At 35.0% G+C, this 22,077-nt stretch overlaps 1 protein-coding gene across 25 annotated transcripts in view; it reads right to left on the reverse strand.

The window, feature by feature from the left end:
* LOC135685711 (uncharacterized) overlaps nt 1–22,077 on the reverse strand; it is a 78,377-nt gene that overhangs the window by 11,601 nt on the left and 44,699 nt on the right. For 10 of the 25 annotated variants that reach the window (XM_065201743.2, XM_065201731.2, XM_065201732.2 and 7 more), the window contains one exon: nt 9,642–9,709. Coding sequence is in view for 1 of the 25 variants with exons in the window: in XM_065201725.2 (XP_065057797.1) it covers nt 2,461–2,509 (49 nt within the window). In the remaining 24 variants the exon portion in view is untranslated. Of the gene's footprint in view, nt 1–490; nt 2,123–2,191; nt 2,409–2,460; nt 3,111–9,641; nt 9,713–11,378; nt 11,494–13,128; nt 13,271–15,759; nt 15,901–16,197; nt 16,702–19,660; nt 21,746–22,077 lie in introns of those variants that run through there. The other 15 variants (XM_089112807.1, XM_065201739.2, XM_065201733.2 and 12 more) reach the window with 9 other exon arrangements.

Here is a 22,077-nt window from a genome sequence, read left to right on the forward strand (position 1 = left end):
TCTAACATTAGAATTATGTCGTCAGGACAAGCGGAATAACAGCGAAAGTAGTCCAGATTACAAACGAGAAAATTAACAGATACGCTTCAGGGGGCAAGAAGCAGAACATCGTGAAAGAAAAAGTACATGTATGAAAAGATATGCTTGCCAGTTTTTTATCTCTCTCTTCCTAGTGTGGCTTTTTACGAAGAAGCCTGATTGTGTGATAAGAAAACTCAAGAATAAGAGCTGAATTGAACGCTTCTTGTTGATAGAGCACAAATGCAGCCGTACACATGTTCAAATTCAGAATATAGTACTATTATATAGCCACCTGAAATATTCAAAACAATTCTCGGTTATTGGTATATAGCTATTGGAATGCTACTTTATGCCTTTGGACATTGCTGGAAGAAGCCTGTTGTGTCATTTGCAGCCAGTTTGCACTGCCTGGCACGGCAATCATGGAGCAAATCATGATCTCAAGTTCAATACAAAAATTTCAAGATACCTTTCTGTTGAAATCTATCGTTCTGCAATATCTTTGTCCTTCTAAACGCCTTATCACTTTCTGTAAATAGATACAGACAACAGTTTGCAAAGGCACTGTAGCCATTTGTCACGATCAAAATACCTTTTCTTTGACACTGTATTTGTTATACACGATAGACGCCGATCAGCTAAAAGAGACGGTTGCAGGTTGCACCTTTCAGCGTTAATGACTGCTTCATAGACATATTTACTTCCTCGTGCAGCTGTTTTGGAAGGCTTTTCAAATAATAATACAACGAAGTTTCCCCTCAATTGTTGTACCAGCAATCTGTAGTATTTTCAGGCAAAGCATTATTGTCAAAAGCTTATAGGTACAAAGAACGATTAAACCAGAAAAAAGCCCTTGAAGAACTAAAAGGTGCCATATTCACTTTTGTTTCAGTTGTTTGTTTCTAAAAAATTAAAATCTCTAAGGAAACTGAGTCAAGAATGCATGAATTTTCATGCTATGCTCACAACAAACCTTAATACCACAGTGAAAAAATAAACTGTGATATCTCAGTCAAGCATGAGCAATCGACTTTCGTTGCAGTGAAACATGTGGTTTGAAACAGTTATTTTTGTGCAAGTATCACGATCGTCTGCTGGACTGGACACGGAAGAACGCTAGCGATCAATTTGGAAATAAAAAAGGTTTTATACAGCAAAGCACCGAGGGCAAGGCAGTAATAACTTAATGAACTAAATACGCAGCATTTGTTAGAATGCCCTCCTAAATGTTGACGTCGCAGAAGTACAAATGTATCAAGTGGTCTTTTCGATAGGGATGACTCGTGGTTTTGGAAGTTCAAAAAGTGCAGAAAACTTTAAGTGACCACGAATGTGCTTTACTAAACATTCCAAAAGATACAGTTGATATCATATCGTTACCAATTGCTAGATTTTGACTAAATTTGAGAAAATATGAAATTTTGTAATTCAAGTGCATTAAGTAAATCAAAAAAATGACAGTTAATCGGCTGCTTCACTTATAATGGATGTAAACCCAACTTTTTCAATTCTGTTATAAGCTTCCCATTTGATGTAACTGGATCATTATATCACAACCTCCAACAAATTCTCCGTTAATATAAACTTGGGGAACAGTTGGCCCTTTGAAAAGTCTTATTGTCTGTAGGGTGTCCGGGTATCTTGTGACTCTTATTTAAATTTCTATATTTCATTTAGGAAGCAATGCAAACAATCCAGAGTATAAAACTAGTGATTATATAGTGGTTGATGAAATAAATAATTAATAGCTTAATCATGATTTGAATTATGCTCGAAATGAGAATTCGGACATTGGAATGTTTTAAAGTCATTTAGATGAATGGAAAACAATGCAAGTAGATTTAAAGCTAGTTTAAAATTACTGCTTCGAAGTTTAAAGAAAACTTGAACGTGCGAAAAATCAGTTGAAATAATTTCAAAAATTTGTCAAGTAGAAAGTGTGCAAAAACTGTGATCTGTTGGAATTATTTAGCCACTAAAATCAGTTATAAATTTAGTTAGCATGGTATATTCAAAGTACGAAAATATACCAAATATACCAAAAAATACCAAAAAGTTTCGAAAATATGTCTGTCAGTACCAAATAGCAGGTCATTGACAGTATGAAATACTCTGAAGCAGTACAAGCAAACAGGATACGCAATAATTGTTATTGTAATTTCAAACCTACTTCTTCGATGGAAACAAAGACAACAGTCTTCTCTGCAAAAAATTAAACCGCCACTGTGAATTCTCCACCCGATCTGCAAGGTACGGAACCGAGAACTGATATGTCGTGAGTATGCTGGCTCCTTTGGTCAATGAAAGGTGTGATTTTAAGTATTAAACGCATATGCAAATTCCTGTGCGATCATAAGACGACCGCTAGTTTACAATTTAAAAGCGCATTGAATTTTGACATCCATATTAAATGAGTTTTGAATTTCTCTTTAATCTTACCTTTGAAAATTGATCGCACTGATTCCTTGAATTTGAAAAATATGGTCATTGGCGGGCAGGATTCGATTTTGTGGCATGTGCTATTGCTTCTAAAAGGTTTCTGAGCTTAATCCCAATTTTGTAGATCGTCCAAGTCTGATGTTCTTACCACACTGGAAACAATGGCAAAGTACCGTATACTAAACTTCTGTTGTGAATCATGACTTCAGCTGAGCTGACAATTTGTGTTACCTAAACTATTTCAAAATTTGGCAACACTCGATTTCTTGAAGATTGGAGAGGGAGTTGGCGGTGAGTTGTTTCAGGTTGAATGGTTTAGCTCACTTTGATTGTTGAGTAAAAAGACGAACAATGCCCACAAAACGCTTTTGCTCCCAGCTACAGTCACGTGATGTCTTCAGGTCCTGAGCACACAGGTTTAGGTCTTTCAAACTTTCTTAGAGTAAGTCAATCTGAAAACCCTCCTTAGGAAACACCATTTTCTCCCGGGTTCAAGGAAGCTCAGAGGGTAGAGGAGGACGTGGCACAAGCAGTGTTGCAGGTTGTACATTCTAAATGCATCGTCCGTTATAAATCAATACATGGGACATTTGCCTACTTGATAGGTTGTATGACGATAAGAATGACCAAGCAATATGGGCTCCAACACATGTTGAAAAATGGGGAGGCCAAGAGAATATCTTTCACCAGAATATCTATCATCCGTGGCACCCCGGCCCCCGGCCCCCTGGCCCCCCGGACCCCCGGCCCCCCTCCCTCTTTGTCGGAGGCTCTGGGCAACGTGGCAGAGTAGGATGCATTTTTATCATTCAGTATACGTTGTTTTTATAAGAATACTATAAATTTTGTCATGCTACAACATTCTTGAAAAAATTTTGTTTCGAGTAAAGATATTCTTTTACAGTATTCTAATTTTTTCAAGTCTGTTATGGTTTCAGGGGAAAATCGCCCACCCTCTAAAAAAACCAGGCATTTTGTAGAAAAACGAAATACATCAGTCATGCAATTCTCTGTTCTGAACAACCCAAAACAGGAAACTGCTAAAAAATAATGCACAAATATGCGAGCTGAGACTGAAAATTATTCTTGAAATATTCTAAAAAGTTAGATAATTGTGATTGTGATTGTGATAAGCATAAGCAATACCAGTTCACAACCCTGTAACAACAAGATCAAGATCTACATGTCATCCACCTCGTTTGTACTCGTTTAATTGCTTTTGTAACTGACAAATGCTTGTCTTTCCAAAGAGTGCCCATGAATTTTGCCTTTATAAAAGTTATTTGGGAAATATACACACTTGTTGCAACATTGATCAAGTAACCTTGAAAAAATTTGTCATCTGCTCGCATTTCTGATTGGCCTGTTTCGATCCGTCACTGAAATTTACTATCAACAAATCTGTCATAAAGTGCTCGATACAATAGAGGCAGAGTTTTACACGCTATTGATGTACAAAACAGGATTGTCCTAAGTTGCTACTTTGAGTTTCTGGCGCAATGCGATCGTGAGGTTAGCGTTGAAACCAAAGGGGACGATCCACAACTAGATATATTTCTAACTTTTCATGTTCGATCCGGTCGATTCTTATTTGGGGTTTTTCACACTTTTACTCTAAAGAGTTACAGGCAGAAAGTGTATTAGTAAGTCTTGAAATTTTCTTTCTTCAAAGCCTTTTTTAAAGTTTTTATTTCACCGTCAAAATATTGTTCGCAAATCTGCTCATATTAGAATTATAAAATGAATACATCATAAAAAAACACTTTTAGAAATTTTAACTTTTGATCAAGTAATGTGAAGGAACAAAATAAAATTGTATACTTGTGATAAAACAGTGGAATATACCTAAACGATATAGCATAACAATATTCATTGCATTCTTAATAAAATCACTGTAATTTGATCTTGGTTATAAAATCTACGAAGCAAGCAAAAATACAGTAGTCCTTTCAATAAACTTTGAACCTTTTAACGAATGTATATCAGTCCATCTGCAATAGATTTAGCTGAATTTTAGCATTTACTGGGATTTGATGGCAATCTTTTGGATAATATGACCAGATTTGAAAGAACGCAAAAATATATTTTATGGTGTCATGCTTTAGACACGATTGTAAAAAAAGTCTCTAATGCAATAAGTTAGTTTCAGTTAGTCACATCATTTGTTAATTTTGAGCATTGCCTTTGTTAAAGCTAGCTAGAGTCATTGCAATTAATTGTTTAAGCACGGTTTATCGTTTTAAGATCCGGATTGAAATCTCTGCAGTATCAGATTAATAGAGAATCCTAAACCAAGTTGCTAATCCTTGGCTCATTGGTCATGAATCTAACAAGATTGACTGAATACAATCAAAATTTGCAATAGGAATATCGCAGTTTATTTTTGAGGGATGGAAGTGCAAACGGACCGCTTTGAATTTTTTATTACCGAAGCATTTTTATGTTAAGATTAACAACGAGTAACAATGCTCGCACGTCAGCATGATTTATGAGTAGGTAGAGTGTGCTTTCTCAATCCCAGGAGGAGTGGCGTGGCGGGAAGGAATAACCAGAGATTTTGGAATGGCGGTAGGATAGAGGGGAGGAGGGGGGGGGTGGCAAAATAATAGCAAACTAATAAAATTGCTAACTTGTTCGAGGAAAAGGGGCGCGACCACTCCCGTGCGTCCTTTTGCTTTGGCCTCTCTGAGATTTTCTATAATTAGATTTCCCCATCGGTGGCAAACTTTTTTCAGCTTCCCCGACAACGTCTCCACTTTTTCGATTTCTTACAGATATTTTGCTTTCTTAATTGGCAAATTAGAAAGGCATTCAATGTTTAGTAACCGTTGCCTTATCAATTTTTTGCAAGATATAATTCCCCCCAAAATGCATCATTTTAGATAAAAGCAGTTTCAAATTTATACTTTTCTGTTAGCGGTTTGGTATATTCGCGTGGACATTATGTAGAACGTCGGCACCTTGCAACTTCGTCTCCAGCACTACCAGTCGACCCAATCTCTAACCATTCACAAGAAATTAAATAAAATTAAATCAGTTACAGCAAGAGCGTTTGAAGCTGTGATATTTCTAAATCTTTACATATAAAAGATGGTATTCATAGCTTTCCTATTTTGATTGTTTGCTCTTGTTTTCTTGATTGCAAAGGGTGGTGCTACGAAATTCATTTTTACTTGTTACAAGGGATTCACCATACTCTTTCAGAATCGATTTTCAAATTCTCTCAATTCAGTGGAAAGGTAACAAATGGGTGATCCGATGGTTCTTTCTCAGAGATAAACTATTCTTACGTTGTATGAAGTAATGAGGCGTTTCTTTAAAGATTTCTTTCAGACCCTATTCTTTCACCACCTAATCACCATGTTTGCCTAAGCTTACAGCCTCTTTGCTCTCAACTGATGTCTTTAAATAAATCTTACATATGCTGCAGTTAGCTCTTTATAGCGAATTGCTATAAACTCACACAAAACGAAACCCAACACAGAATTTTCCAGAAATAGCTTAAAAAGGCAATTCAATCAAGATTAGAATAAAATCTAATAATCTTGTGATAATTGTTGCCAATCCAACCTTTGTCTTCTCAGTAATGTCAGTCTGACATGATGAAAATGTCGTTTTTAAAGCCCTTTATCTTTTAAATTAAATTTTCCCGAAGGAAAATTAATCGGCACTCAATCTTAATCAAAACTCTATCTTTTCCTTCTTCCGTTAGAGTGAGAGTAACTTCCTTTCAAATTTTGAATAGGGTGTAGTGGGGCAAAGTGGGTCAGTGGGACACAACGGGTTATTTATGATCAAAGACTATTTTCTCCTAAACAAATAGAAATAATTTGTTTCAGCTACCATTATGGATTGTGTCATAGCTTAGACTGCTCCTGTGACTCAAAGAAGATTTCTCATTCTTTCTGTTGCTGCCAACAAGAGATGCTGTGTCCTGGAAATAGTATACGGTAATTTTTGCTTCCCATAATCTATAAATTTTGAGTTGTGTTAATTTTTCTGTAATTTAAGCAAATGTAATAGATATTGCTAAAATACTTTGTAAAACCCTTTTAATTTTACAAATGATAATTGAAAGTTGATCTTGTTTTTGCTTGAAGTATATTGTTGTTAAAAGTATATTGAAAGTGGGGCACAACGGGTCAACTGCTTTGCATAAAACCCTTCTCCTTAAATATAATTTTTTCGCTTTCGTTATGGTTCGAAACTACAAACCAAAGCGTGTACAGGCAACAAATTATGAAGATGTTAGAGCTGCACTTGAATTGGTCCAAGGTAAGGGGTATTCGATCAGAAAAGCAGCCAAAGAAAAGGGTGTTTCATTTGAAACTTTGCGCCGATGGAGAGAGGGACATTGTTGAAGCCACTTCTTTACAGTTAGGATGGCCCTGCAGTTCAGATGATGGGCAGCATTTGTCAACAATATCCCAGGAAAAGACTGGATGATTGGTTTTAAAAAACGCTCGTCTGCGGAATTTTTTTCGAAGGCACGTGCAGAAATGGTTGAAAAGGTATATGAAGAAAATGGCTTTTTGAGAGTGAGGCTGCCAAAGATCGTATTTTTAACTGTACTTTGCATATATAAAAAAGCAGGCATAGACTTTGTGAGGCCCTCGAGATATAAGGCCTAAATCGAATGTTAGGCCTTTGAAATTGTTTGAAAATTCAAAAGCTCAAGGATCTTATAGCTGAATGAGAGATTTTAGTGAAAACTTGTATATGAACTTTCAGCACAAGGTTAGTTTCAACTTGGCTATCAGTGCATGTAAAGTTAAACGTAAAAGTCTTTACATGGGCTTAACTCCACACGGTTTTCTCTGCCCGGGCTGAGACTCTTATGAAAACGGCATATATTTTCAGCTCATGATATGTTGAATGGAAATAGTGAATTTATGGACAACTTTAATTATATCAGGGATGAAATATTATGATAACTTAGCATGGCATGATCTCGACTCGAGTTAAAAGTTGTTATGTGAAGCACTGGCCATTAAGCAATGGGATAATACTAATTCCGCGTCGAAATCAGCCTTGGTTAAAAATCTGATATCAAACATGACTTTGAGCGGCATTAATCCACATTTTCCAGCAAAATTGGCTTGCGTTGCCTTATTATCACAGTCATTATCGAGAAACTATTTGCGAAGGATATCAGAAACATTTATAAATTAGGCCGATTTTTACGACTGAGCTTTGTTTCGAGACACTTTTTATCAGTAAATCAAACTTGAGACATCATCCACGAAGACAGACGGCCAATGTTTATTTTGCTCTTATCAAAAAGGTCCATAATGGCAATAGGCTTTACCTTTGGCAATATCTGTACATTTGCATAAAGAAGATTAAACAGTCTGGTACTATTAGGTAAATAATGTCTTGATAAAATACAAAGTATTCATAGACATTCTTTGCGTCCACAAATTCACTTTGGATTGTTCGATAAGGATTGTAATGTTATAAAAATAATTCCGAATTTACATAAAAAAGGGCGTTATGTAGCAGATAGCAATTCTTAAAGAGTTGAGACAGAACCTCCCTATTGCTAAGATTGTTTTTAAGCTATTGATCGAACATTGGTTTAATATTAGTAATTCGAAAATGCTAGACATATCAACCGCGGCAGATGCATGGTTTGTAACCCTTCATGTTTTCTTACGCATAAGGTAAACGCATTCTCATGTAACAGCTTGTAGATGGCACCAGTAAAAAACCTCTGAATTTCCTAAAGATTTTTAGCGAATATTTGAGCTCACAAGTAGAGGAAAATTTTCAGAGTTGCACAGAAAAAGCACTGTATATGCGGGAAGATTTTATTTTCTTTTTGGTACATTGTTTTCTGTCTATTTTAAAAACAACTTTGAAATCGGTTTAATGGCTTTATATCTAAGCTTATTTTTTCATTTTAGGTTTAGAGCAATTTTTGTTTTCAGGTTGAGCATGAATAATTCACTATACGTGTGACCTGTTTACTTTTATCCATGCTGGTGTAGAACCAAGGACTGCTCAGGAAATATCTGATTAGAGCTTGGCTTCATCGCCATCTCAACTTAGAAGTTTGACCAGTTTTAAAGCCACTTCTGTATGAAGAGTTAATATCCTTACTGCGCGCAGAATGGTAATTAGAGTTGCTTTAACAATAATCAAAGAAACAGAAGCGTAACAGACTAACACTATCATGCCTTACAAATGCCACTTAGAACAAAATGCCAAAATTATAAGCATAGGCTCCCATTCTTTAGGGCTGTATGTTCTATTCATTTATAGAAACCATTGAAAAAAGTGCATCGTAAGCGTAAAAGGGAAAAAGCTCGGGGAATGTTTTCTTTTCGTTGCACTTTATAGTATTATATATCATAATATAATTCCACCATGTAAACCAGATGTTTCGCTCACATTGTTCTCTAGACAATAAATTTGCTACATTCGTTTCTGTGGCTTATCAAAGCCACGAATATTCTTAGAACCACAAATATTCCTACCACCGAATTCGCATATGTTGCAAAACTTTGTAAGCCATAGGACCTTCGAAAATAAATGCTGATTCTTTTCCCCAACAGCCATGGAGTTTAGTATTAATATCTGAGGTTTCAAAAACATTAGAAAAAGTGTAATCTTTCTTGCAATTCCAGTACCTTTCAATGAAAAGAACCCCAGCAAACGCCCCTTTTTTTGCAAAACATGCAAATGACACACCTTGATGTAACAAAAGCACCACTCCAATAAATGCCTCTATCTCATAAGTGCCACCCTCAAACGATGTCATTGATCAAATAATTTAGATCAATGCTAACTATAAAACTCTTAAAATTCAATCATCGTTTTAGGTAGAGCAGTTTCTTGGTCCTAAGACATTATAATTTAACAATTCACACAAAATTATTAATTCAAAACTGACTGGTCTATCTGTTCAATGTTACCCTAAGTAACATCATCGCAAGTGAAATTTCCAATCCTTGAATAAACGCTTTCTTTCATTAAACGCCACTCTTTGAAAAATGTTGCATAAAATTTCTCATAAATTGCTAGAAGTATGGATATTTATTTAGAAGTATCTAGAAGTATCACAGGGGAACTGCGATATATTTTTTCCAAAGAAGTGTGTTTGATGTTTCAAAAAAAATCGGTTGAATCCCCTTTAAGCATACTTATTGAATATAGAAACACACTAAATTTGTACATACCTTTTATGTTTTAGAAGTCAGTTGCTTTGAATACAAAGTCTGTGACAAGGTCTCTTTAAGCTGTAACTCTGCTTAAAAGAAATTGGAAAGCAGGTTAGAAGCCTGAAAGTTCATAAGTGGGAGAAGTATCAAAGCAAATTATGTAGCGACAATAAAAAAAATATATCAGAAAAGTCACAATACCAATAAATGTTACAGGAGCCTAAAAAGCAAGGGGCTCCAACAAACACCCAAAACAGGTTAAGTTGACTAATCCCACAGAATGTGTCCTAGCTGTTCTAGGAAAGGGTTATACTTGCAATTTCTCTTGTAATGTTATTTTGCAAAAGGACAACATAAAACCCAGTTACATGCAAATAATCCCAACAAGGTGCATTTTTTGAGTGAACAGCAGTTAAAACTGACGATAATCTGCAATTCTTCCATGGAACGTACTCTTTGATATAAATAATAAATGAAATACTGTGAACTAAGTAGATTTACAATTGCTGGTTGTGCATGCATAACCATAGTCTTCCTTCAGTATCCACATGGAGGAAACTCGAAATCGGTCCGTAAACCTTATTAAAACTTTTGCACAATATTATGATCCTCACCTTGCTGGTGAATACGTAAGGAATTGTGGAGTAGAAAAACCAGAAGTTCAAAATACGGAGTTTGAATAGCAAAGTTTTCGTAAAGAGCTCATTTTGGGGTTCCGCAATTCTGTTACAGCTAGGAAATTTTGCACTAAGACGTACTTCATATTTTCCGGCTGCACAACTAGAAAAATCAATTTATTGATTTTTGCCAATACTTTAAAAAATATTTGAAAAAGTACAGAACGTAGAAAACATTTTTGACTTTGCTAAAGGCTGCAATTAGCTAAATGTCGCTTGGTTAGCCCTTGCCGTTTTCTAATTTAGAGAGCCTTACGAAATCAATAGTTTTGTTGGAATATATGAGGGTCGATGAACAGATTGTTTCTAAGTTTTGAAAGCAAAAATTAAACGGTATATAGGGAAGGATAGATGAAGGTTCTGCTAGAATGAGAGAGTCGTATGCCCTATAAAGTTGGCTAAAGACCTTTGGTGATAACCAATGTCACTAGCAGCTGAAACGTCAGCTTTACTTCAATCCTGTATCGAGACTCTTCTTTAGGATATTTCAGGAACAAATGTTGAAAAAAGAAGGAGCAAAACAAGAATTAAAAACAGTTTGCAACTTTTATCTAAGGTAGTTGTTTTGTCCATCATTTTGTGGTTCTTGTAGGATGTGACAATAACAGCAAAAATGTTTACGAGATTTTAAAAGCTGTGTCGTTATAGGTACCAAAAAGCAATTTACACACAAAGAGTTTCTCATTTAAAACTGAACATCGCAAGAAGAATTCTGCTTCAGATGGATAACGCTTTTGAAACAGGTTCAGATGTAAAGTGCTACTGGCGCTGCGTCTAAGCAAAAGTGCTTAATCTTCCTATGGATGACATTGAAAAGGCAAGATAAAAAGCTAATCTTGTAGACCTGTTCAATTCATGGAAATGGTACGAGTGTTCAGTGTAATGATGATCAATGGAAGAAGCTTTGGCAGAATTATATGAGAAACCAGGTGACTACACTTATGTTATTCGGTTTAATCATACTAATCACTTAATGGGAGAGGCCCTGCAATAGCTTATAAAGAGAATTAAGTTGAAGATTATGTAATATTTAAAGAATGTGATATCAGCACCTCGAAAAAGTAAGATTTCAGTTTACCTGTTTGTTTATACTCATACACTAGCTTCTTAGCCTAGCCTGGCATCATTGCATCTTCCAGCAACTGGTCATCCATCGAAAGACTTGTGACTGATTACCGAATTTTCATTTTATTGCAAACGTTTTGTAAAAGCAATATGTAGACAAAAGAAATTATAACAGGATATATCTTAGACTGGTTGTTTCTTTAAATAGTGAACAAAGGACCTGCAAAATGTAATTTGGGGGAGGATGAGACTCTCGCAAACCACACCTGCACAGAGACTTAGAATATTGGCTACCAACAATCATCAAGATACCATAACGAATTATTGCTAACCCCTATAGCTGTTCTTTCTGTTTTAGAGCAATATGATAGCCGATTTAAGCTTGTTGTTAGAGAAGAGACTGTGCAAAGACTTTAAGTGGATATAAATGCAAGGGACACCACCATCTAATTAATCATTATTTATCAAATTTGAATGTAAACCAGATTTGTCGTATGTTTGTCGGTGTTAATCACAAGCTGCTGCAAACCAATTAGAAGCTGCTGCCAGTAAAATATAAGCGGATGACAAATAATTATCAATTTCATTACCAACTGTCGATCCATATGAATAATAATCACTAAAAGGTCTTTTCTCGGATGATAAAGGAGTGCAATGCTTAGCATGTGAATGCAAATAAAATGGCTTGACGTTTGGCTGTCTTATACAATTATGTCTGATACAGTTTGGAAGCATTGTGATGTTACTTTTATCATTGCAATTGGTAGCACGACCTAGATGGTCCATTACCTAAAAACAATACAGCAATTACATAATTTGATGCCTTTTAAAAGTACACATTTTAGAGTGTAAAACTGTTTATCTGAAGCATATAAAAATATACCACAGTTACTGAAGATTCAGAGGTAAATATGCTTTTTCATCCCTAAGGTATCAGTTTCTCTTTTGCTTTCCCTTCTAACTGAAAAAGGTAGATTGTTACACATGCAAAAATCAAGTCAGCTGCTTCAGGTTATTCGGTTCATAAAGGACTTTGTTAAAGATTTTTGCTAATGAAGTGGTGTGGAAACAATTTCCATAGCTATTTTCAAAGATATGACCATTTCATGGTTTTCAATCTGCTTTTCACTAAATTATGATTAAAGTGTGACAGTACTGACAAATGCTCCAAACGAGAACCAGTTCAAAGTAAAAAAGTTTAGCGGCATAAAGTGAAATGCAAAAGAGAGACACAAACAAACTTATCAAGAGATTTTATTTTTGCAAAAAAATGTGCTGGCTTATATGTGAGCAATTTGGGGCCTTTTCAGCAAAGCATTGCAGATTATCAAATTTCTAGGAAATAAAGCAATAACATCTAGCGAAAAACAACCGTCTAGTGACCTGCTGCTTTATTTGTTCCTTAGATTGATTTGGGTTTCAAAGAATTTTATCAAATATTTTTTCTCCCACAAAGAAAGAGACAAGATTTTCAATATGTCGCCTCTTGGTTGAATAGAGCTACAAGTCACCAGCCAAAGGAAATCGGCAAATTTGATTATCCATTCATCATATGTAGTTTTATTAAAAATCCTAATTGCTAATTTTCTTGTGTTCTGTGACTTAATGCTCGATACCCGTTAGTTTAAACATAGTCATAAACGACTCATTCAGTTGCCTACGTCAACATATTTAATTGAGCTAATTTGTTCTACTGCAGTTAGATATTGAAATAAACCTTTAAGATTTCATGACTGTTTCAAAACACTATGGAAATCTCTTACCAAAACGCTGTTTACTCTCCATGGATCAAGCCTTGCAAACTTTGCGCAAAGAACTGACGTTAATTTGGTTAACAGAGGCTTACAACTGTAATTACTAAGGATTACCAAACGCTCCAAAATTGCATCAAATGCTTCTGGCTATAAGATGTCATTAGATTCATATCCATTCATTTTTGCCAATAAAACGGTACAAAAATATATAAGATTCGATAGACTCAACATAAGCAAAGCTGGATGCATTGAATTAGGAGAAAAGCTTTCGAGTGTGAGTGTGTATGGAAGGAATGTTATTATCAATTTTTTATCCCATAAGTCATTTTCTTTTCCTTTATGTCAAAAATGATAATCCTTAATTCAGGGCTTTGTAAAACAAATTTTGGCACACCAAAGTCCTTTCCTTCATCGTAAACTGATATCGATACTATCAGGAATCTGTTGCTATCTATAATCTGAGTATTATTTTTGACCGAGTTTCAACTCCTTATTTCAGGTAGCTTTTCTTCGTAATATTCTTATCAGTGCTTAGCCTCTGTTCTTCTGACCATTAGTGTCCTAAAGAATGTCAAACACAAAGCAACCTTACGTCATCAAAACTTTATCAAACATTAACAATCGTATTTCACATATCTTGGTCTTACTGAAAATAACTTCAGATTCCTGTTAAAAACATTAAGCATACACAAAGTTATGGAAAATTTACAGCTCACTGTCATGGAAACTATTTTATACTTTTTATTAAAAACTTTGAGAATTTTGGACTGAGGATGTGCCCCTATTGCTTAGCTACAGAGTTTAAAGGCGTGATGTCATAGAAGTATATTTTTAGAATTTTAGACTTTTGACCACATAACCGAAAAGAAAATCTTGAAAATAAAGATTATCAGTTATAATGTTAAACCATGGGTAGATATTGTCAATTAAGAAGATTTCAGGCTTGCTACTAAAGGATTACTAATATTTTCTGCTTGGTTCATCATGTTATGAACAAAGACAAAACAACTGTGATTTGATGTAGAAAGGGCCTATGGTCATGTGGCCATATTTCAGGCAATGTGTTACAAAATATCTTATTTCACAGCTTTATAGGAATTTCATGATTTTATTTCTGTGATGTCATTACTTTAGATCTTTACAAGTGGAGTTACCAACCAGATGGTAGTTTTTAGCTGCCATGGCTACGCCTTTTGCCAACTATCAAATTGAAAGGTTAACTGAAGGTTCAAATCCTTTAAGAAGTGAATTTGTACATCAATAGTATTTGTCTAATACGGTTTGTAATTAGAGTTGTATATAAAACAATCATATTGTGCAGCATAATTCTTCAGTATGTAAGACAGAACCGAGGAGCTGAAATTCTTGTTAGCAACGTTAGCAATGATTTTGTCATTAAATCTAAATTTTTCATTTTCTTGAAGGTGCTCTTAACAAATTTAATCTTAGAAACAGCAAAAAAGCCCTTCTTTCATTTTTTTTCAATGTCTTTTGTAGAACATTTTTTTGATAATGTATATAATAATTGCATCGTTAAAACATGTTAGATCCATTTCTACATTAGATCTCCCTTCAAAACCTATTTACCTTTGTCATGAATGAGCAAAACTTGAACAAATGTGAATATAGCCAAAAACTTAAAGAATTTCTGACCTTCAGTCTAGTTCTTATCAAAAAGGACCTTATCAACAGTAATCAGGAACCGCGCAGCCATTGGGCTAGCAGGGGCTATAGCTCACCCACTTTTTTGCAATAATAGGCTAGAGAATTTTTTGAAGGTTTACTCTAACGCAACTTTGGATAGCTTACTCCTATGCAGTAGCAGTTCTCATTGACTGAGAACCATTTTTGTTCTTTTTCTAGGTGTTTTATCTTGTTTAATGATATGATGTATTTTCTAACTTGATTAGCTTGGTTTTTCATCACCCTCGAGCGAATTATATCTATTTTTATGGTTATTGATATCTTCTCTGAACCAGACTCTTTATAAAAATTCAATAGAAATAAGCAAGCCTTTTTCAAAAGGGGTGTTTTCCGGCGTTCTAGAGGGCGTGGCCTCAAAAAATTTCGGTCCCACCCACAGTAATGATCTTTGAAACCAGCTAAGATCGTAGAAAGAAGCTGAAGATACAAGAAACAGGAGAAGTGATGGAAAGTGTCATTAAAAAGCTTGAATAAAGATATTAATACAATGTATAATGAAATTTCAATACTTTTGAAAGTAGAAAGATATATCTGTGGCTTGTTCACTTTAAAATGCAGCGACTTCATAATAAAGCCTACGTTATGGATGTTCGATTGTCTGATGCCCAGTGTTTTTACGGACTCCTACATTGATTGACTGTGCACTTAAAAGGTCATCGTTGTCCTAGCAATCAATGATGAATAAGAATAAAGCATGACAGTATAAAAATTTTAAAAGCTAAGCGTAACGATTGACGTTATTTCAATTGTACTGGAGTGAACTACAAATAGCACCCTAAGAAATCTTAAAGAATAAGTCATTTGTTCCAAACATGTGCGTAGGGAAAAAATCAATCTTTGCTAATTATGGAAGCAGTCCTGCATCTATATTCGTTAGATCGCTAGTTACTATGCCATTTTCTGCAATCTTCCCAATAAAACAACAAAAATGCTTACATTAAAGCAGACAAGTCTTTTCCTCTTCGTTGCCCCATAAAAACCTTTTGCTTCAATGGTTTTTGCCTGAACCAAATTTCGAAACATTCACTCACCGCTTTGAAAATCGCCTATTCATTCATGTGGTTCTCTTTTTTTCAAATTACGCCTTGTTTTCGGGCAACCTGCCAAGTACGATCTCAATTTGTTTAATTCTTTTGCTAAATCAGAACACGCATATCTACGTTTTTCATACGAAGGTCAACAAAACGCGTTAAGAACAGGCTGACAGTGCCACGGAGGTTTTGAAATTAGCATTACCAAAATCTACTCTAGAAAAAAACATGGCATAAAGACAAAATGAAAGTATGATGTCGAAGTCAAAAGTATAAATGCACTATTGTATAAATGTAGTGGGGGACAATGAATTGAACAGTTAACAGATTCAAATTTTCTTACTTTTTGATATTTGACTCGAACCATCCGGCCATAATTCAATAAAATAGAAACTGTTTGTCGTCCTCAAAAATAATTAAAATTGAAGGGGTAAGCAACTTGATGAGGCATAAGTTACTTCACGTACTTTAATCGCGTATAAAATTTGGCAGACAATATATTCTTTAGTGAAAACATTTCACACTTGTTGTTATCAAATCCTCTCCAGCTGCAAAAACATTTGATCTAATTATTAATCGTGTACAAACAGACTAAATTTTAAAAATATTTTGCGACTTTCATCTGCAGGTGGGCAATTCTCTGCTGAAAAAACGTCCTAACGAGTGGCAGGTGGGGGAGAAAAGTCACCAAATATTTGATATATTGGTTGCAAAGCAAAATTTGATTTGTTTTGATGCAAAAGAGTCGATTCGAAAACGAATTTGCAGCGATTAGAAGGGATAACTTCTGCACAATGGCTTTGACTGATGCTGTCGACAATTTTTCAATTTGAAATATCCAGCATTTTCTAAAAACATTGGGCTTTGGGGTGAACATCATCGATTTTATTTCATAAACCACGAACTGTAAAAAGATCAAAGCTATTTTACGTAAAAAGAGCCTTTTGTACCAGTTGGCATAAATACATGTATGTTGTACATATAAATGTTGCACAAAGTGGAACCTTGAAAAAGTCTTATGCGTGATGTCTCTATGCTTCGTTGCATTTTGTTTATTTGATATTCAAAAGAAAATATTGTTGTCATAAAGGAAAGAACCGATTCCTTACATAATGATACGAATCTAGTTTTAGGCATTGTTGCACCTACCATTTTGAGGACATTGATTCATAATTAAAAAAGAAAGTATACCCTAAAACATTATGTAAGGATATTCGTAATATTATTGGTGGAGATCAAACAGCTTGCATTGTGCTGCCCAATACACATTTTGAAAGAATGGTTTTTTAACAATGAGTTGTAAACAATGAATGTCAATTTTACACGAAACTACAGGGATATCGACGAAAACAAAGACCCTCAGCAGAGAACACCCGTTTACCTTGGCCAAATGTCTGAGCTTTATACAATGTCTGAACGTTTACCATGGCCCAACTTTATAATAGTTAAAGCGACTGTAGTTGTTGCAAATAATTGCCATTTTTTGAGTCTTACAATGACTTATTCAAAGATTGAGGAATTAGATAGACGTATTCGAAGATTGAAATCTAAGTCCCTACACAGATGCATTCAAGTGGCGTAGATAGGAAAATTCGTAACAGGGGCGAAAAAAAGATTTTCTGACAAAAATCCGATAAGCATTTCACATTTTTCATGAACCTGAACATATCACAACTACATTAGAAATTAAAAAAAGGGAAGATGATATGTTATTGTTTACTCCAAATCAAGTGCCAAATATAATATTTCTTGAAGATATTCCGGTCTTTGTCTCTAAAAAGATTGCCAATCTGATTCAGAACAACGAAATGAGTATAATATTCAGCTTTAAATCTTTCCTTTCAAAATGCAACATTTCGTTAAATAAAATCAAGCTATTTGTGTTTCCGACAAGATCAGAAATTTTCCGAAAAAATAGCAGGTTACTTTTACAGGGGGTTTCTTGCCCCCACCAGCCCCCTTATATCTATGCCACAGCTCGCTTTTCAGTAAACCAAAAATGCACTAGAACATGATGAAGACCATTTCTCAAAACGAGCAAATATCCTAAAAGAATCAAAGGGACGGGAGAGGGAAATAAAAATTAGCTAGTGCTTATAGCGAGAAAGTTATCTTTGCTTGGTACAGAAAACATTTGAACAAGTGAGAACTGCATCGAAATTCGCTTTGCTGAGTACGATTTCGAGTTGGTGTTACTCACAGACCGCAAAATTAAGAAATGCGTAGATATTAGTGTTGTTAACGAAAGTCTTTTTATTAGATTCCGATTCAAGTCTAAATAGAGTCGCTAAAACTACAATCACTGCCAAAAGCTCTGGAATACCAACGTAGGCTTTTCAAAGGCAAATTCAGCCAACCCCTCTCCCCCTAGGAGCAATGTTGATTTACTATAGATAAAAGAAAGGGGTTATGGATTATGCTTTTTCTTGTGGATTGTTTGATATTTTTTTATACTTTCAACATTGTTTTGGGGGGAAAGGGGGACGGAAGTAGTAGTATTCGGGAAAAAACGAGAAATAGAAAAGCACATCGCAAAGTGTTAGGTGTTCCAAGTAATTTTTGCAGTGATTGTAGAGTCTCTGTACAGATTTTCTTGCATCAAATATCAGACAATTAAACGGTTACTCTTCAAAAGTGTGAGAATCTTTGCCAAATTTTGACATATTAGGCGTAGCTTCTGATTCATAGTGAATTAATTCGTAGGTTACGCCGTAAATTGACCATCATTGATAAAAATTATGCAACGAGAAACCGTTGTTATGAACGTATCTTTATTTTGAAGTAACATCAAATATTTCATGCAAATGTCAAAACAGACGGTTTATCAATGCTTTGCTATCAACTGTATAAAATCTAACTTGTTTAAAACTGTTTTATCCTTAATTTTCGTGACGATCAATCAAACCAAGCGTAGACTTTTCAACATCTCACTAACTTTAAGACCTTAAGTGTCTCAAATCAACAAACAGGAGATGATAACCGACAAACTTTCAAGTATGATGATACATTCCAACATTTCCGAAACAAAATCAGCTGTCTCATTGAAAAAAATTCTTTTTTCTACAGAAGGTACATTAAGTGTTATGATATTTTACACTAACATATGTTTCTGTTAATGATGTTTCATACATCTTTTGCTGAAGTTCGTCTGTCGGTTCATTTTCAATGTCACTTATCAGACACATTTGGTCGGGCTATTCTAAATTTAGTATAAAGATAAAGTTGATAAATGTCTTCATGATTGCTTTCATGAGCTCAACAAATAATCCTTACTTTGAAAATTAAATGGCTTGTCGTGTGGACTGGATTTGAAATTATAGATTTAATACTGTTATATTATGCTGATGGACAACCAAGTTATCAAATCTTCTAAGCGCGAAAGTATATTTAAGATGACTTTGTTTTCAGTAAACGTGCTGAAAAATTTGCTTAACTTGGCTCTTGTATGTGTTGATGGCAAAGCATCGTGAAAAAGATAAATTAAACAGATTTTTGAAAACAGTTAAAAAATTCATCTCCCATATGACAGATTGTCTTGACGTAACTTTTCACAGCTAAGCGAAAGCATCAGGTTAGATATAGCTGGAATTTTGTATAATCCGAACACAAGAGTTTCGAATCAAGTCTTTATGTAGATAGTTGTTGAATAAGAAACAAATATTTTGACAGACGCTATAAAATATTGTCTGTCGAAAACATGCACGTAAGTCACAAAGAAAGTGAATTCATGATTTTACCCGTCGTTTTTGATTCAAAAACGATGAAACTGTGATGATACTCTGAAGAAAATTAAGCAATCGCAATACCTGCCGTTTAATCTATCGTTTCGATGACAACCGTTGTTGCTGTTTTTTGATGTTGGTTGTGAAGAAATCACATCTACTGCCTTCTTTGCTTTTGAGAGATTTTTCATGAAACCTGCATGTATCCCTTACAATAGAAGAACTGTTTCTGTCTGCTTGCAAAATATCTTCCTAGATATGTGCTTTAGCTGACAGAGGCATGAATAATTAAAAGACGAACTAAAAGACGCATCAGCTTAGCTTTTCATACGTAAATCATTTGCCGTGAAGGAAATCTGACAACAAAATAGGCTCATTCTTGCTTTTTGTGAACGAGCAAATGAAAACACGATAAGCCTGTACTTGTGTATTTTGATATTTTCCTTGCGTTTAGAAGTCTTCTTCGCTCTGTGTTGTAAGTCTAAAGCATCAATTGTACGGATTGATGGTAAAGTATCCTGGGTAGTTAATGCTTCTCAGGTGAAAGTTCTGCGCGTAGTACGAAAATTCTCATAGTTATAAAGCCTGAGGCTATGAACTCACTTCTAAAAGAAATCGTATTTAGCTAAGAAACAGACTTACTTTATATGACAATGATCTTAAGGAAGGTCGAGAGGATACCACTGCTACATGCAACCTAACGAATGGATTATATTTATGTTACGCGCTCTGACCTGAAAGTGTCTCTTGTACAGAAACGCTAAGCATTTTAACGCGTCTGCCTACAAGAAAGCAGTATGTAGCTACAAATATGCTGTTTCTTCGAAACTACAAAAAAAATTTCCGGTCTTATCTTCTCTTGGCATTGTAGAAACACGAAAGGGTTCATTTGACAAGGAAATTTGCAATTTCTGATAAAAGCAAGTAGCTTTAATTCACTAGGTGAGAATCAGGTGGACTTAAAAGGATATCAGCTACAGTTTCGCCGCCAATTTTAGGACTCTCTATCTTGCAAATTCAACATCTTTTCCAGTTTCCCAGGACGTAAATATCACGTTAGAGTTATGCTATGTCTTCCAGAATGATCGAGGTCTGTTTTTGATCGCAATTTGGTGTACGAGCAACAAATGGAAATCAGTATTCTTTTTTTATTCAAGTAGATGTTATAAAGGACGCGTCTACCACAGATACGATCATTCTATTATAACTGATGAAAGATTAGTGCTCCTTCGTAAATTTTCTTCAACCCCTGATCAAGGTGACCTTATAAGATCATTGGTCATTCATTGTTTAAAGTAAAGTCGTTCGGATTCATTTTTTGTATGCTGTTCAAAATCTATCAACATATACTAAAAAAAGTCTAATTTTGACTTTGAAATAATCATAAGTGACTCGATTAACCTGTCATACTGCAAAATCTGACAGTTTTATGAAATGGCTAAAAATGGAATTAATGTCTTCTTAAGTCTGAAAATCCATAACATGCAGAGCTTAGCAGAAATCAATAACCCAGGTGCCAAGTACAAGGAAAGTTAGAAGCTAAAAGGTACGAGAAAGATTCACGTGTACTGCCCGTTAATATGGTAGACACTACTTGTTCTAAGAAATTTTACAAGAAAAGAAAATTGAGACAGATTATGAAAGGCGAAGACTTTTGGCACTAAAGGAATGGTCGGGGAAGAAAGGTCCAAGGGAAAGTATCTTAACATTCAAGAAACTCGGAGTAGCAACTTCAAACCTCTATACACCAAATAGCATAACTTAACATTCATAACATTTTATAGTAACTATATTAATTGTTGCAGGTACCACTTGGCAGAATTCTTGAACTTTTTCATAACTTAGCTGATAAACACAAGCACATTCTATCATATTTTGATTTCATAGTTTCAAAGTTGCTTAAAAATGGTTACACGTAGAACTGTTTCAGAAATTGAGCATAAAGTGCTTTAAAATCTTTTGTAACTTTCTCCAGTTTCTGCACTATGAACAGATATGAAAAATTCTAAATCCGGGAGTTTAATGACCTGAAAGGCTTATCAGAAAACAAGTGTGTTCTGGCGAATTCTATGTCACATGGCGTCACTTGCACCTGCCAATTCTCTCACGTGTGTAGTTGAAATCGGCAGTGATTTCAATTCATCATGTGATTTTCCAATTTTCTTGTAATCTGTTAGCTTGGCTGGGCTAGCTTTACATCAGAAAAAAGAGTTGAAATTACCCAAAGAAATGGCAAAAACAATTTCATGAGATCTTTACAGCTGGCGCTATTCGTTGTCACTGTTCGAGAACAAATCGCCTCAATTCGCAACGAGAAGCTTGGAGAATATTTTGAAAGGGCTATCTATCATAAGCCTATTAGATTTATTTTCAAAGCAAAAAACTTCTATTAAGCGAGATTTTAATCAAATCCTGGGGCAAAAATATGCTCAGAATGATAACAACTGGTCACAAGATGCGAGAACAGGCAGAGAATGTTCTTACTGGGTTTCAGCTATAAG

Source organism: Rhopilema esculentum, chromosome 15, assembly GCF_057945365.1.
Source record: "Rhopilema esculentum isolate cy_ngs chromosome 15, ASM5794536v1, whole genome shotgun sequence".
NCBI classification, from domain to species: Eukaryota; Metazoa; Cnidaria; class Scyphozoa; order Rhizostomeae; family Rhizostomatidae; genus Rhopilema; species Rhopilema esculentum.